The sequence below is a fragment of the Ceratotherium simum genome, chromosome 16 (assembly GCF_057802395.1).
Source record: "Ceratotherium simum simum isolate JZ-2026a chromosome 16, ASM5780239v1, whole genome shotgun sequence".
Taxonomy (NCBI): domain Eukaryota; kingdom Metazoa; phylum Chordata; class Mammalia; order Perissodactyla; family Rhinocerotidae; genus Ceratotherium; species Ceratotherium simum.
In genome coordinates this window covers 40,551,456-40,565,262 of record NC_141915.1, presented here as the reverse complement: position 1 = coordinate 40,565,262, position 13,807 = coordinate 40,551,456, and the positions used below count along the sequence as shown (strand labels likewise).

Sequence of the window (13,807 nt, the reverse complement as noted above, 5' to 3'; positions counted from 1 at the left end):
GTGAGGCAGCAGTCAATTATTCTTTGGACAATGAGCAAATTTTAACAAATACGGGGAGTTAGGGGTTATGCACCCGATGAACGCTCATGACTACTTGACCCTGGTAAAGAATCTTAATTAAAGACCAAATTAAATCAACTTTCAAAGCCTTTCAGAAGGTTGAACAAATAACTTAATTTGTTAAGGGCAATTATCTTTCAGAGACAAGTTATTTTAAACACAAACAAGGAAGAGATTTGGGGAATTATGTAAATAATAGCTGCCCAAGGCTTATAAAAGGCCCAGTGTGGGGATCACTGTCAAAACTCAAAACTTCTCAAAGCAACCCAACTCTCAACCCAACTCCTGACACCATGGCCTGCTGCTCCACCAGCTTCTGCGGACTCCCCAGCTTTACCCTCAGTGGGACCTGCGACTCCAGCTGCTGCCGGCCAAGCTCCTGCCAGACCAGCTGCTGCCAGCCAACCTCCTGCCAGACCAGCTGCTGCCAGCCAAGCTCCTGCCAGACCAGCTGCTGCCAGCCAAGCTTCTGCCAGACCAGCTGTGGCATCGGTGGTGGCGTCGGTGGTGGCGTTGGTGGTGGCATTGGTGGTGGCCAGGAGGGTGGCTCCGGAGCTGTGAGCTACCGCACCAGGTGGTGCCGCCCTGACTGCCGAGTGGAGGGCACCTCCCTGCCCCCCTGCTGTGTGGTGAGCTGCACCCCCCCATCCTGCTGTGAGCTGCACCAGGCCCAGGCCTCCTGTTGCCGCCCATCCTACTGTGGACAGTCCTGCTGCCGCCCAGCCTGCTGCTGCCAGCCCACCTGCTGTGAGCCTAGCTGCTGTGAGCCCACTTGCTAAAAGCCAGGTTACTGATTTTCAACTTCCAACTCGATTCATGAACTAAGTATCTCTTCATCCACTACTGGACCATTAACAAGTTCTTGAACTTTTATTTGGCTTTTGTTGTGGGAGTTACCAAATATTTGGGCCCCACAGACCTATCTGATTCCATTCAATACTGGAAAGACACTGATCTCCCCACTGAGGCTGCCAAAACACAAATTTGACTCAAAAAATGGGAAAACCAATTTGCCTTGGGGCTGACCTTCGGCAAATATTTGATCCTACTCTCCTTGGCTCAGTGCTGTCAAGGTCATGGAAAAACCGCCTGTCCTTCTCAGATACATTCACCTGCTATACTCCACTATCCTGCAAATTGCACTTCCTGTGAAAGGGAAATAATATACTAAGGTCTAATAAATTATATCTATTTGATGCAGCAAACATATCTCTTTTTCTTCATTGAGTGTGCTCATGATGTATGTTTCATAGAAAATCATACAAAAGATTTTATTCTGGTTTTGATATCCCACGTTGCTCTTCTCATACCATATTAGGAAATTTGATCAGATCCAGTGGAAGTTAATCCCCATAAAATGATACAGCAAAGGCGGCTACGTAGGGCCGCAGAAATGGCACAGGCTCTATTACCGTAACCTGACCTCACACAGTGCTTTCACAACCAGAAAGTTAAAGTCAGGACCTCTGAATCTAGAGCCAGAATAGGACCTATTTTTTCATATCTGTTAAAGGAATGCTCTTATAGGCAACCTTCAAACAATAGTAATGTATGCTAATAAACCACACTCTTCTATTTACCTATAGTCTTGCAGAGTAAAGCAAGAGAACTATAAGTTAGAGAAGCCTCTCTGAGGAAATATGCTTTCAATTAGCTGGAGATTTTTACTTCCAAAACTTTATTTCCAAGTTTCTAAACTGAAAGTGAGAATAATAAAGATTTTGCTCTAATTTTAGAGTCAACATATCTACTTTGGTTTAAAATTTTCACTTAACTGAAATATACATTTATTTATTATACATATACATGCATTTATATATAATACACATATAAAGTGAATTTATACACATTTAAACACAAGTATCAGGGAATGCTTAATAAATTTGGGTGGTTTTTTTGGACAAGGATCAGGATTAATTCATTAGAATTAGAACTGGAGGGGACTGAAAGTATTCCTTTTTATTATGAATATTACTTTGGTTAAAATGGCAATGCCTTATTCATTCAAGGATTCACAAAAATCAAGAAATTAGAAAGGGTGAATAAAGGATAACATGTAAGCAAAGAATCAGTTTCCCTGACATATCATCCAGAGATCTGATTCAATCCAGAAAACACCTTTGAACAACAGAACAGAAATGGAGACACATTTTGTCCTCTTTCCCCTTTGATTTTAACTACTGACCACTTAGGTAGCTATCACTACCTAACAGCTCCTGCTGAGAAAAAAATATATAATAAAACAAAAAATATAAAATAAAAGTGACTTTTGTAAAAGCAAATTTGGCTGTTTATCATTACCGTACACTGCTAATCATTCATTCCCTCTTTTATTCAACAAGCATTTACTGAGCATCTACATGCAAGATGGTCCAAAAGGTACTATGTAGGATACCAAAGTGAATCAGACATGAGCAGATCACGCCCTTAAAGAATGAATGGTCTGGTAGAGCAATTACACAATTTTAGCCCTGAGGTGTCTGAGGTGTTTTAGCCCTGTCATTTTACAGATGAATAAACCAATGTTCAGAGGGATTAAGTGACTTGTCTGAGATTCACAGTCACTTAATGGTAGAACCAAGTTGAGAAGCCTATTTAGTATAAATAACTTAATTTAATTCTTAGTTAAGAGCTCAGTCCCCTACATCATGTGACCATCTCTAATCACCTAAATATGATCCATTTAAAGTCTCCTTCAGCTTAAAATTCTATGATTTTTTTAAATTAAAAATGAAAAACTAAAAATGATTGAGGATTTATCAATAGGGGGATGATTGAATAGAGTGTGGTATGGTCAAATTCTGGAATATTGCATGGCTATTTAAAAGAATGAGTAATATGTATAGGCTAGGCCAACAAAGTGGATAACCTAGATGAAATGGATAAATTCCTAGAAACACACAACATATAAAAACTGAATCATGAAGAAATAGAAAATCTAAACAGATCTATAACTAATAAGGAGATTGTATCAGTAATAAAAAAAACCTCCCAACAGAGAATGTGCCAGTATTAGAAGGCCTGACTGGTCAATTCTACCAAACATCTAAAGAAAAATTAACACCAATCCCAATCCTCCTCAAGGTCTTCCAAAAAACTGAAGATTAGGAAACACTTCAAACTCATTCTATGAGGTCATCATTATCTTGGTACCAAAGCCAAGCAAAGACGCTACAAGAAAAGAAAATTATAAACCAATATCCCTAATAAATATTGATGCAAAATTCCTCAAAAGAATACTATTAAACAGAATTCAAAAGCACATTAAAAGGATTATACACCATGACCAAGTGGGATTTTATCCTAGCATGCAAGGATGGCTCAACATATGAAAATCAATCAATGTATTACATCACATAGCAGAATGAAGGGAGGGAAAACACATGGTTATTTCAATAGATAAATAAAAAGCATTTGATGAAATTCAGCTCTCTTTTATGATTAAAAAAAATAAAACACTCAACAAAAAAGGAATAAAAGGAAATTACCTCAGCATAATAAAAGCCATATTTGAAACGCCCACACTATCATCATACTCAGTGGTGAAAGACTGAAAGCTTTTCCTCTAAGATCAGGAACAAGACAAGGATACCCACTTTCATCTGTTCTATTTATGATAGTACTGGAAGTCCTAGCCAGAGCAATTAGACAAGAAAAAGAAATAAAAGGCAACCAAATCAGAAAGAAAGAAGTAAAATTGTCTCTGTTTGCAGATGACATGATATTATATATAGAAAACCCTAAACACTCCATCAAAAAAACTGTTAGAACAATTCAACAAATTCAGTACACTTGTAGGATATAAAATCAATGTAAAAAACCAGTTGCATTTCTATATACTAACAACCACCTACCAGAAAGAGAAATTAAGAAAACAATCCCATTTCTGATAGTATCAAAAAGAATAAAATACTTAAGAATAAATTTAACCAAGAAGGTGAAAGATCTGTACACTGAAAATCATAAGACGTTGATGAAAGAAACCGAAGAAGACACAAATAAATGGAAAGGTAGTCCATGCTCACGGATTAGAAGAATTAATATTGTTAAAATGTCAATACCACCCAAAGTAATCTACAGATTCAATGCAATCCCTATCTAAATTCCAATGGCATTTTTCACAGAAATAGAAAAAAAATCCTAAAATTTGTATGGGATGACAAAAGACTCTAAATAGCCAAAGCAAGAAGAACAAAGCTGGAAGCATCATGCTTGTTGATCTCAAGCTTTATTACAAAGCTATAGTTACCAAAACAGTATGTTACTGACATAAAGGCAGAAATATAGACAAACAGAATAGAATAGAGAGCCCAGAAATAAACTCTCACACATACAGTCAAATGATTTTCAACAAGGGTGCCAGGACCATTCAATGAGAAATGACAGTCTTTTCAACAAATGGTGTTCGGAAAACTGGATATCCACATGCAAAAGAATGAAGTTGGACCCTTACCTTACACCATATACAAAAATTAACTCAAAATTGATCAAAGATCTAAATATAAGAGCTAAAACTATAAAACTCTTAGAAGAAAACATAAAGGAAAAGCTCCATGACACTGGATTTGGCAATGATTTTTTGGATATGACACAAAAGCATAGGCAACAAAAGTGAAAAATAGATAAATTAAACTACAGCAAAATTAAAAACTTTCATGCATCAAAGGACACAATTAACAAAAAGAAAAGGCAATCTACAGAATGGGAGAAAACATTTACAAATCATACATCCAGTAAGAGGTTAATATCCAGAATATATAAAGAACTCCTAAACTGAACAACAATAACAACAACAAAACAATTAAAAATTGGGCAGAGGACTTAAGTGGACCTTTCTCCAAAGAAGATATACAAGTGGCCAACAAGCACGTGAAAAGATGCTCAATATCACTAATCATTACAAAAATTTAAATCAAAACCACAATGTCAGACCACCTCACACACATTAGAATGGCTACTCTCAAAAACACAAAAAGCATTGGCAAGGACACGGAGAAATTAGAACCTTTGTGCACTGTTAGTGGGAATGTAAAATGGTACAGCTGCTATGGGAAACAGTATGGCAGTTACTCAAAAAAGTAAAAATAGAATTACTGTATGATCCAGTAATTCTACTTCTAGGCATATACACAAAAGAATTGAAAGCACATTCTTGAAGAGATATTTGTACACCTGTGTTCATGGTAGCTGTTGGAGGAGGTAATCGAGAGGGTGTGACCACCAGTTGACCCAAGAGATGCATCTGGGCAATTGGAGGGTTCTCACTCCTTCCCCTGTCCTTGGAATATACACTCTGCCTACCATTCCCACAATGTGAGCCATTTCAAGGTTGCAGCCTTGAGAACAGAATGTGTTGTTAAAACCATCTGGACACTATATATGACTAAACCTAGCGAAGGCCTCTATATAAACTTTTAAGATTTGGTGGAGGGGTGCAGAGATCTACTCGTCTTGCAGCTGTCCAAGACAAGCTTCGTAAGTAAGTTCGCTTGCTTATTAAACTTGCCACCTACCAATCTGGAATGGTCTGCCTCTTTCTTCAGTCTCTCCTTGCCCTCTGTGTGTGGGGGCCAGTTTGCAAACTGACAGCAGCATTAATCATAATAGTCAAAAGGTGGAAGCAATCCAAGTGTCCATCAATGGATGAATGGATAAACAAATTGTAGTGTATTCACACACTACATGTGTATGTTATTATTATTCAGCCTTAAAAAGGCTGAATATTATTCAGCCTTAAAAAGGAAGGAAATTCTGACAGATTCTACAACATGTGTTAATCTTGAGGATATTATGCTAAGTGAAATAAGCGAGTGACAAAAAGATGTATACCATATGATTCCACTTATATGAGGTACGTAGAGTGGTCTAATTCATCAAGACGCAGAGTAGAATGGTGGTTGCCAAGGGCTTGGGGAGGAGAGAATGGGAAAGTTGTTGTTTAATGGACATATAGTTTCAGTTTTGCAAGATTAAAAGAGTTCTGGAGATCAATTGCACAAGTGGATGTACTTAAAGTGGATGTAGTGAACTGTACTCTTAAAAATGGTTAAGATGGTAAATTATATGTATTTTACTAGAATTTAATTTTTAAAAAAACATATATCTATAGGAAACCCAACTTTACTGAAGTAGAAGACATATATGTATATACGCTGGTTAGTGTTTGTGAAAACAAGAAGAAAAGTGTCGAAGAATATGCACTAGACTGGTAATATTGATTATCTCTGGATTACCAGTTTTGGAAGGGATATGTGTGTTTTGGGGAAGTAAGGAAAAATATTTACTTTTCTTTATATGCCTGTGTACTGTTTGACTTGCTAAAATGAGTATTCATTGCTAGCACATATTTAGTAGGAAATAATATTAGCAAAAGACATTGAGGGTTTCAGTGGAGAATATGCGCCTTGATGATTGAAGGTGAAAATGCTCATTAGAGCTCTAAGGATACTATACCTTGCAAAAATTCATCATAGAAAGACATACTCTTTTGAATGGTGATGTTGAGGTTATAGCTCATGTTTTGATGACATTAATGTTAGTCATTCCGAGTCTCGACAAATTGCCTATGAAATCATGATCCTTAATTGAGTGACCACCTAGGAAGAAAATGTCCAGTTTAGATAAACTAAAGGTTATCAAAGAACAGGTATGACAAAGCAAGCCTGGGCAACGGTTGGCCCAAGTCTACTCTGTCATGTGACTTGCATAAAGAGGTGCTACCGTGATTGGCTTCCATAATGAGCCTTCACTTGCTCCAGAGGGCAAAGAAGAAACATAATGAGACTTAATTGAGCAATGACAAAGCAGACTATTGAAATGCTATTTATAACTTTCTAAACAACTCAGGTATTAGCCAATCAGAGACTGACTTTGCAAATAGTATCAAGCAAAGACGCTAAATGTTAGGGAAGTACGCAGCTCTAGGGAATGTATAAAAGGCCAGATGTAGAAAGGGCAGCCCAAACTCAGAAACTTCTCAAAGCAACCCAACTCTCAACCCAACTCCTGACACCATGGCCTGCTGCTCCACCAGCTTCTGTGGCTTTCCCTCCTTCACCATGAGCAGGACCTGCGACTCCAGCTGCTGCCAGCCAAGCTGCTGCCAGCCAAGCTCCTGCCAGACCAGCTGTGGCATCAGTGGTGGCGTTGGTGGTGGCATTGGTGGTGGCCAGGAGGGTGGTTACGGAGCTGTGAGCTACCGCACCAGGTGGTGCCGCCCTGACTGCCGAGTGGAGGGCACCTCCCTGCCCCCCTGCTGTGTGGTGAGCTGCACCCCCCCATCCTGCTGTGAGCTGCACCAGGCCCAGGTCTCCTGTTGCCGCCCATCCTACTGTGGACAGTCCTGCTGCCGCCCAGCCTGCTGCTGCCAGCCCACCTGCTGCCAGCCCACCTGTTAAAAGCAAGGTTGCTGATTACTTAAGAATGAAAGGGGAAGCACAGCAAAACTGCACTGATCTCTAAAGAAATGTTCAATTTTACTTGGATGCTAAGATCACGATGTTTCTAAGCTGCTCAGAAATAACAAAAGTATTCGTCAGGACCCTCTTGGACATGCTGAATTAGCCCATTGAAAACATATATCAGTCAGAGGGTCTGCAATATCCTGCCTTGCTTGAGCAGGGTACAAGGGTGGGATAGTTCTTCGTTTCAGTCACATCTCTGTTCTCCTCCCTATCTCTTGATCTCCATGTATTTTCAGCCCTGCTTTCTCCTTGAATATCCCCTGTTAATTTCAAATAAAATGTTTAAATGTTCAAAGCAAACTGAGTTATTTTCTTCCTTCTACCCTTAAGCTTGTCCACCTTTAGCTAGAATTCAAGAAGAGTGGATTTGTATTTTGATAATAATCCTAAGGCATAAACATAAAGTCTAAAACAGAAAGATTAAATACAAATTACAGTATGCTTGAATCCATCAATTAATAAAATGTCCCATGCATTAAATGATCTTTATAGTTATTCAAATACTTACATGCTCTAACCTGTTACGATTAGGTCTAGACCAACGAAGCCACTTTTAGCTAAAAATTTCAGGTTGATCAAGGCTATGGGATTTCTACCCAATGTACTTCTACTATTAATCTCCTTCCATTTAATATACTAGATGTTCTCCCTCATGCTTGGCCACTATCTAAAAAAACTGTATAACCTACTGAATAGATTTTAAAATATCTACCAGATAGTCTCTCTCAGATATTATCTACTTTCCAAGAGCATTTAGATTTAATTTCTATGCCTTAGTCTGTTATATTCTTCCCACTGATCCCCAAAATGCTCTCTAAGCTTCAACTCCCAACACTCACCTCTATTTACTGTAAGTATGTGTAAGGTGTGTCTCTGGTCTACTATGGATGCCCAGTGAGGCCTACCATCACAATTTGTCAGACACATGCATTAGAAATCTGAAACAACTATCTATTTTGCACTTTGCAACCCAATTTGAAGGATGTTCTCTTAAGAAGTTAACACAAATCTAGAACAAAAAATACCTTTTACCATTTAATTTTTCAATTCTTCATTAAGCATTTGAGCACAATGTACAATATGCAACAGGACAAAATACGGGACACTTAAAGAAAAATATTTCCCGAGTTATTTACAAGCTCCCAGCACTTACCCATATCATTTCATTGGTAGCAATGATAGATCACACACAAGATTTCGCATTTCAGAGGCAAATAAAATAGATGGCAGTGCAGTCTTCAAAGTGTCATAACTCCCAGATGCTTTTTCCTGAGCCTTGGTTCAACTATTAAGCGTAGAAGAAAAATTTCAGCGTTTCCTCGCCTCTTTTGACAATAACAAGGACTCCTTCAAGAGAGGCACTACAGCTTGAAAATTCTATTTAATAATCATTTATAAGTGGTACAGCCATCCATGAATCATGTCTTTTACTCCACCCATTCAAAATCAGATTCAATAAACATTTATTAGGGTTCTCCCAGGAGCTAAGCACTCTGCTAGATGCCTGAATATATACTGTGTCAGTTGGTTCAAAAGAAAAGATTTCTGGCCTGGAACACGAATAATATTTACACATTTCAAATTGGTTGAAATCAAAGGAACTATAGTGGTAATTTGATTTGCTGTTGGAGTAGATGAGTTGAAAGCTTTTAATTATGTCTGACCAAAGGCGCTCTTTCCATTCAGTGGAAATGTCCTGATGTCTAAATTCAAGAGAACGCAGTCTGAATATCCAGAAGAAAAAATAATGGTTAAAAATAGGAGCACAATTACTCTCAGCCTTAGAGATCTTGACAGAGTGTCACATGGAACAACCTCCTCACAAAACGAGGGTGCTGACGTGGACTAAAATGGGAGGACTCTTTGAACCTGGGAAACCACAGATGTATTCCAAAGAGCAAAGGACCCATATGAGGAATCCCAATGCAATTATAAAACGACGTAATCTCCACACTGCTGCTCATAATGTGTCATAAGTATTTCAATGTAAGCCAATCAGAGGACCACTGAGGAACAAATTTAAATAAAAACAAGGAAAATCTGTTAAGAATTTTATAAATAGCAGCTGGCCCACCTATATAAAGGGCTGGACATAGAATCATCACCAAAACTCCAACCCAACACAAGTCTCAACCCAGCTCCCGACACCATGGCCTGCTGCTCCACCAGCTCCTGTGGATTTCCTAGCTGCTTCACCAGTGGGACCTGTGACTCCAGCTGCTGCCAGCCAAGCTCCTGCCAGACCAGCTATGGCATTGGTGGTGGCATTGGTGGTGGCCAGGAGGGTGGTTACGGAGCGGTGAGCTACTGCACCAGGTGGTGCCGCCCTGACTGCCGAGTGGAGGGCACCTCCCTGTCCCCCTGCTGTGTGGTGAGCTGCACCCCCCCATCCTGCTGTGAGCTGCACCAGGCCCAGGCCTCCTGTTGCCGCCCATCCTACTGTGGACAGTCCTGCTGCCACCCAGCCTGCTGCTGCCAGCCCACCTGCTGTGAGCCCACCTGCTACAAGCTAGGCTGCTGATTTTCAATTGCCCAAGCCACGGTATCTCTGAACAGTTTATCTCCTCAACCACCCCTGGACCACCAACTTCTTAGATTTCCATTTGGGTTTTTGTTTTGGGGCTACCAAGTATATATGAGTTCTGCCTGATTCCATTCTACAGTGAACACCTTGACTCTCCACTGAGAACACAGACATGCCGGAACCCACCTGCTGATCATAAACTTGCTTTGGATATACTACTTCTGATTTTCCTGCATGATTGAAAATTACTGACATATTTTGGTATTTACCCTTGAGAACTGTCCACAAGTCTAATTTTTCCCTGCTTTATGGTCTATTTTTAGCTTCTGTTTACCTAAAAATTTTTCCAACGGCAAAGGCACCAGAGTATAGCAAAGTGACATTCCTCAAATGTCACTAGAGAAAATTGAAGCTCTTCATCCAACATTCAGCTTCTAAGAAGTAGGCTCGACTTTTCTATATTTCAACATCTGATTCCATCCCCTTCTTTTTAATAAGATAATGATCTTGCCTGTTGGCTATTTCAATTATATCTGTGATACAGTGTCTTCTGTCATTTCTTAATAAATGTTATATACTGGGCAAAAAAATCATGGTCTGTGTTTCCACTTGTACATAAAATGGGTTAATGGCTTATAATTCAAGAATGCTTACTTGAAAGAAATACATGCGTTTCTTTTTAAAAGAGACTGAAGTCATATGTAGTGTATTCATTCATTCATTTATTCAATAAAAATTCACAGACACCACGTCTAAAGCAGGAACTATGGAGATCAGAAAGATGAAGAATTAATTCTTATCTTTGACGACCTTACGATCCAGAAAGAAAAAAGTGTATGTGTGAAAATAGCTGCATACAATGTGATGAGATAAACTGTATTCTCTTAGCAGTTGGTAGAAGAAACTATGCTCTATCTTAGGCATGATGCTTTCATGGCCACTATGCCTTGATAGCCCAAATTATAATAAGTGCATTCACATGGGACATACATGTTGGTAACCCCAAGAGCCTAAGAGAAAGATGTGAAACAATTACACAATTACACAAAGAGAAGAATATGTTGTACTTCAGAAATGGAGTGAGGAGAAAAAAGAAGAGAGGAGAGATCTAGTCAGGAGGTCATGAATATTACTCTATGATCCTTCCCCTTTAAGTTACCAAACTCACACAATCCTTGGGGTAGGTCAACTTTCCTTTGAAAACCAGTGAAAGAGCTGAGTTTCACGTCTGGGTTGGTTCAAGGGAAGATGGAGACAGCCCAGGAGCAAGGCAGAGCAGGGGGAACCACAAGAAAGTAACGCCTCAGGAACTCTCAGAAATTGTGGAGAAGCTCCGGATGGCCACTGCTGTGGAAAGTAATATCTTGGTTATGTGGACTGCAAAGAAGAAGACAGATGGGCCAGTAACAGAATTTCACAGAGGAAGTAATCACTTAGGGGCCAGAAGGGGCTATGCTGGGGCCAGCATCAGGGAGGACTTCGCAAGGGAGGTTATCTTTGAAGTGGGCCTTGAAGGTCATTGTAAATGGAAAGAGAAGAGTGAGTGAAAAACAACCCAACCTGCAAGCCTACTAGAATGGCTAAAATCCAAAGCAATGACAACACAAAACGCTGGTGAATGTTGGTGGAGCAACAGGAACTCTCACTCATTTCTGGTGGAAAAGCAAAACGGTACAGCCACTTTGGAAGACAGTTGAGCCATTTCTTATAAAGCTACACACAGTCTTACCATACAACCCAGTAATTTACCCAAATAAGCTGAAAGCTTATGTCCACACAAAAACCTGCATGTGAATGTTTATAGCAGCTTTCTTTGTAATTGCCAAAAATTGGTAGCAACCAAGATGTCCTTCAATAGGCGAATGGATAAACAAACTGTATTACATCTGTACAATGGAATACTATTCTGTGAAAAAGAAATGATTTATCAAGCCACAGAAAGACATAGAAGAATCTTAAATGCATATTGCTCAAAGAAAGAAGCCAATCTGAAAAGGCTGCACACTATCTGATTCCAACCATATGACATTCTGAAAAAGGCAAAAGTACGGAGACAGTACAAAGTTGCCAAAGTGTCCACCCTACTATGACCTGCAGAAGCCTGTAGTCCAACATTAAGACACAAGTTGATGAGTTAAAAAAAAAAAAAACAAAGTTACAGAAATAGAGAGACACAGGACAGGCTGATGAAATCTAAACAGAAGCCAGCTATATGCTTCTGAGAAAGCATTCCTTTGTTGATAAAAATGACACACATTGCTGGTGCTCCCACTTCCTCTTCACTCTGACTCTTCTTCTTACTTTCAACACACTAGGATTCCCGGAGCTACAAAATCCCAAGAGAGTGGAAGAGACACTGATCCTGACATAGTGGAGCCTCTGAACCAATGTTAGAAGCGGCCTTCCTGTGAGAAGAATAAGTCCTTTGATCAAGCCAATATTTATTGACTTTTCCAAAACTGGAAACCTAGACATTCTTAACTGCTACACTATGCAATAGACTCCAATAAGGTCTCAAAATAGCAACTTCCTATACATCTCACCTAAGAGGATTTGAGATGCATAAACAGTTCAGTGATGGCAAAAGGACATCAGTTACAAATTCTAAAGCAAAAGTCCTTTTTTAATTGAGGTTCATTGACCATATTATGAGTAGATGGATAACAAAATGGATAGGAGAAAATATGGGGGGGGGCATTAAGATAATAAAGGATGAAGAAAAGAATGAAAAGGAAGAGAAAAGAACAAAATAGAGAAGAAAAGACAGAAAGAAGACACAATGAAAATGACAGGGGACAACAAGCAGAAAAGACAAGGAGGAAGAATGATGGGGAAGACACACATGAAGGAGAAAGACAGGAACCAAAGTGACCTGGTTTAGTGCCATATGTTATGCCACATGCTCAATATGCCTCATGTGAACTTTATTTCATTTAACAGTTAACATCAATCCCGTGAAATAGATATTGTTATCCTGGCTTGTAGATAAGGAAAGTAAGTCTAAATGAAGCTAAACAGCTTGCTTAAGCCACATATTCTCATAAAAAATAAAATAAAATCTGAACCCAATTCTGTCTAACTCCAAAACTCATAGAGAATGAATTAAGGAACTAGATATAAAGAAAAGTGTGGTGAGGTTCAGGAGATTTAACAATGGCTATTTTATTTTATTTATTTATTTTTTTTATTTTTTGTTTATTGCAGTAACATTGGTTTATAACATTGTAAAAATTTCAGGTGTACATCATTATACTTCTATTTCTGCATAGATTACATCATGTTCACCACCCAAATACTAATTACAACCCATCACCACACACATGTACTGAATTATCCCTTTCACCCTCCTCCCTCCCCGCTTCCCCTCTGGTAACCACCAATCCAATCTCTGTCCCTATGTGTTTGTTTATTGTTGTTATTATCTACTACTTAATGAAGGAAATCATATGGTATTTGACCTTCTCCCTCTGACTTATTTCACTTTGCATTATACCCTCAATGTCCATCCATGTTGTCACAAATGGCTGGATTTCATCATTTCTTATGGCTGAGTAGTATTCCATTGTGTATATATACCACATCTTCTTTATCCATTCGTCCCTTGATGGGCACTTAGGTTGCTTTCAAGTCTTGGCTATTGTGAATAACGCTGCAATGAACACAGGGGTGCATGTACCTTTACAAATTGGTGTTTTCAAGTCCTTTGGATAAATACCCAGCAGTGGAATAGCTGGATCATATGGTAGTTCTATCCTTGATT

At 39.1% G+C, this 13,807-nt stretch overlaps 2 protein-coding genes across 3 annotated transcripts; both read left to right on the top strand.

Annotated features, from left to right (window-relative positions):
• Positions 1-353: 353 nt before the first annotated feature.
• Positions 354-839, top strand: LOC101388860 (keratin, high-sulfur matrix protein, B2C-like). 2 transcript variants are annotated; one of them, XM_087441138.1, is made up of 2 exons: positions 354-483; positions 568-839. In XM_087441138.1, exons 1-2 carry the CDS (start codon positions 354-356, stop codon positions 837-839), a joined length of 402 nt encoding a protein of 133 aa, XP_087297264.1. The 2 variants fall into 2 exon arrangements, with proteins under 2 accessions (XP_087297264.1, XP_014646183.1); XM_014790697.2 differs by having other exon boundaries at positions 354-839.
• Positions 840-7,073: 6,234 nt separating this feature from the next.
• Positions 7,074-10,044, top strand: LOC101389133 (keratin-associated protein 1-5-like). Its single transcript, XM_087441136.1, has 3 exons — positions 7,074-7,205; positions 7,362-7,446; positions 9,737-10,044. Exons 1-3 carry the CDS (start codon positions 7,074-7,076, stop codon positions 10,042-10,044), a joined length of 525 nt encoding a protein of 174 aa, XP_087297262.1.
• The last annotated feature ends 3,763 nt before the right edge of the window (positions 10,045-13,807 follow it).

Excerpts from the sequence above, each read along its gene's own strand:
- LOC101388860 (XM_014790697.2), top strand. The coding sequence starts at position 354 with ATGGCCTGCTGCTCCACCAGCTTCTGCGGACTCCCCAGCTTTACCCTC.
- LOC101389133 (XM_087441136.1), top strand. The coding sequence starts at position 7,074 with ATGGCCTGCTGCTCCACCAGCTTCTGTGGCTTTCCCTCCTTCACCATG. Across the intron at positions 7,206-7,361 it reads GCTGTGGCATCAGTGGTGGC|GCCCAGGTCTCCTGTTGCCG; the intron begins GTTGGTGGTGGC and ends GAGCTGCACCAG. Across the intron at positions 7,447-9,736 it reads CCAGCCCACCTGCTGCCAGC|CCAGCTGCTGCCAGCCAAGC; the intron begins CCACCTGTTAAA and ends GGACCTGTGACT.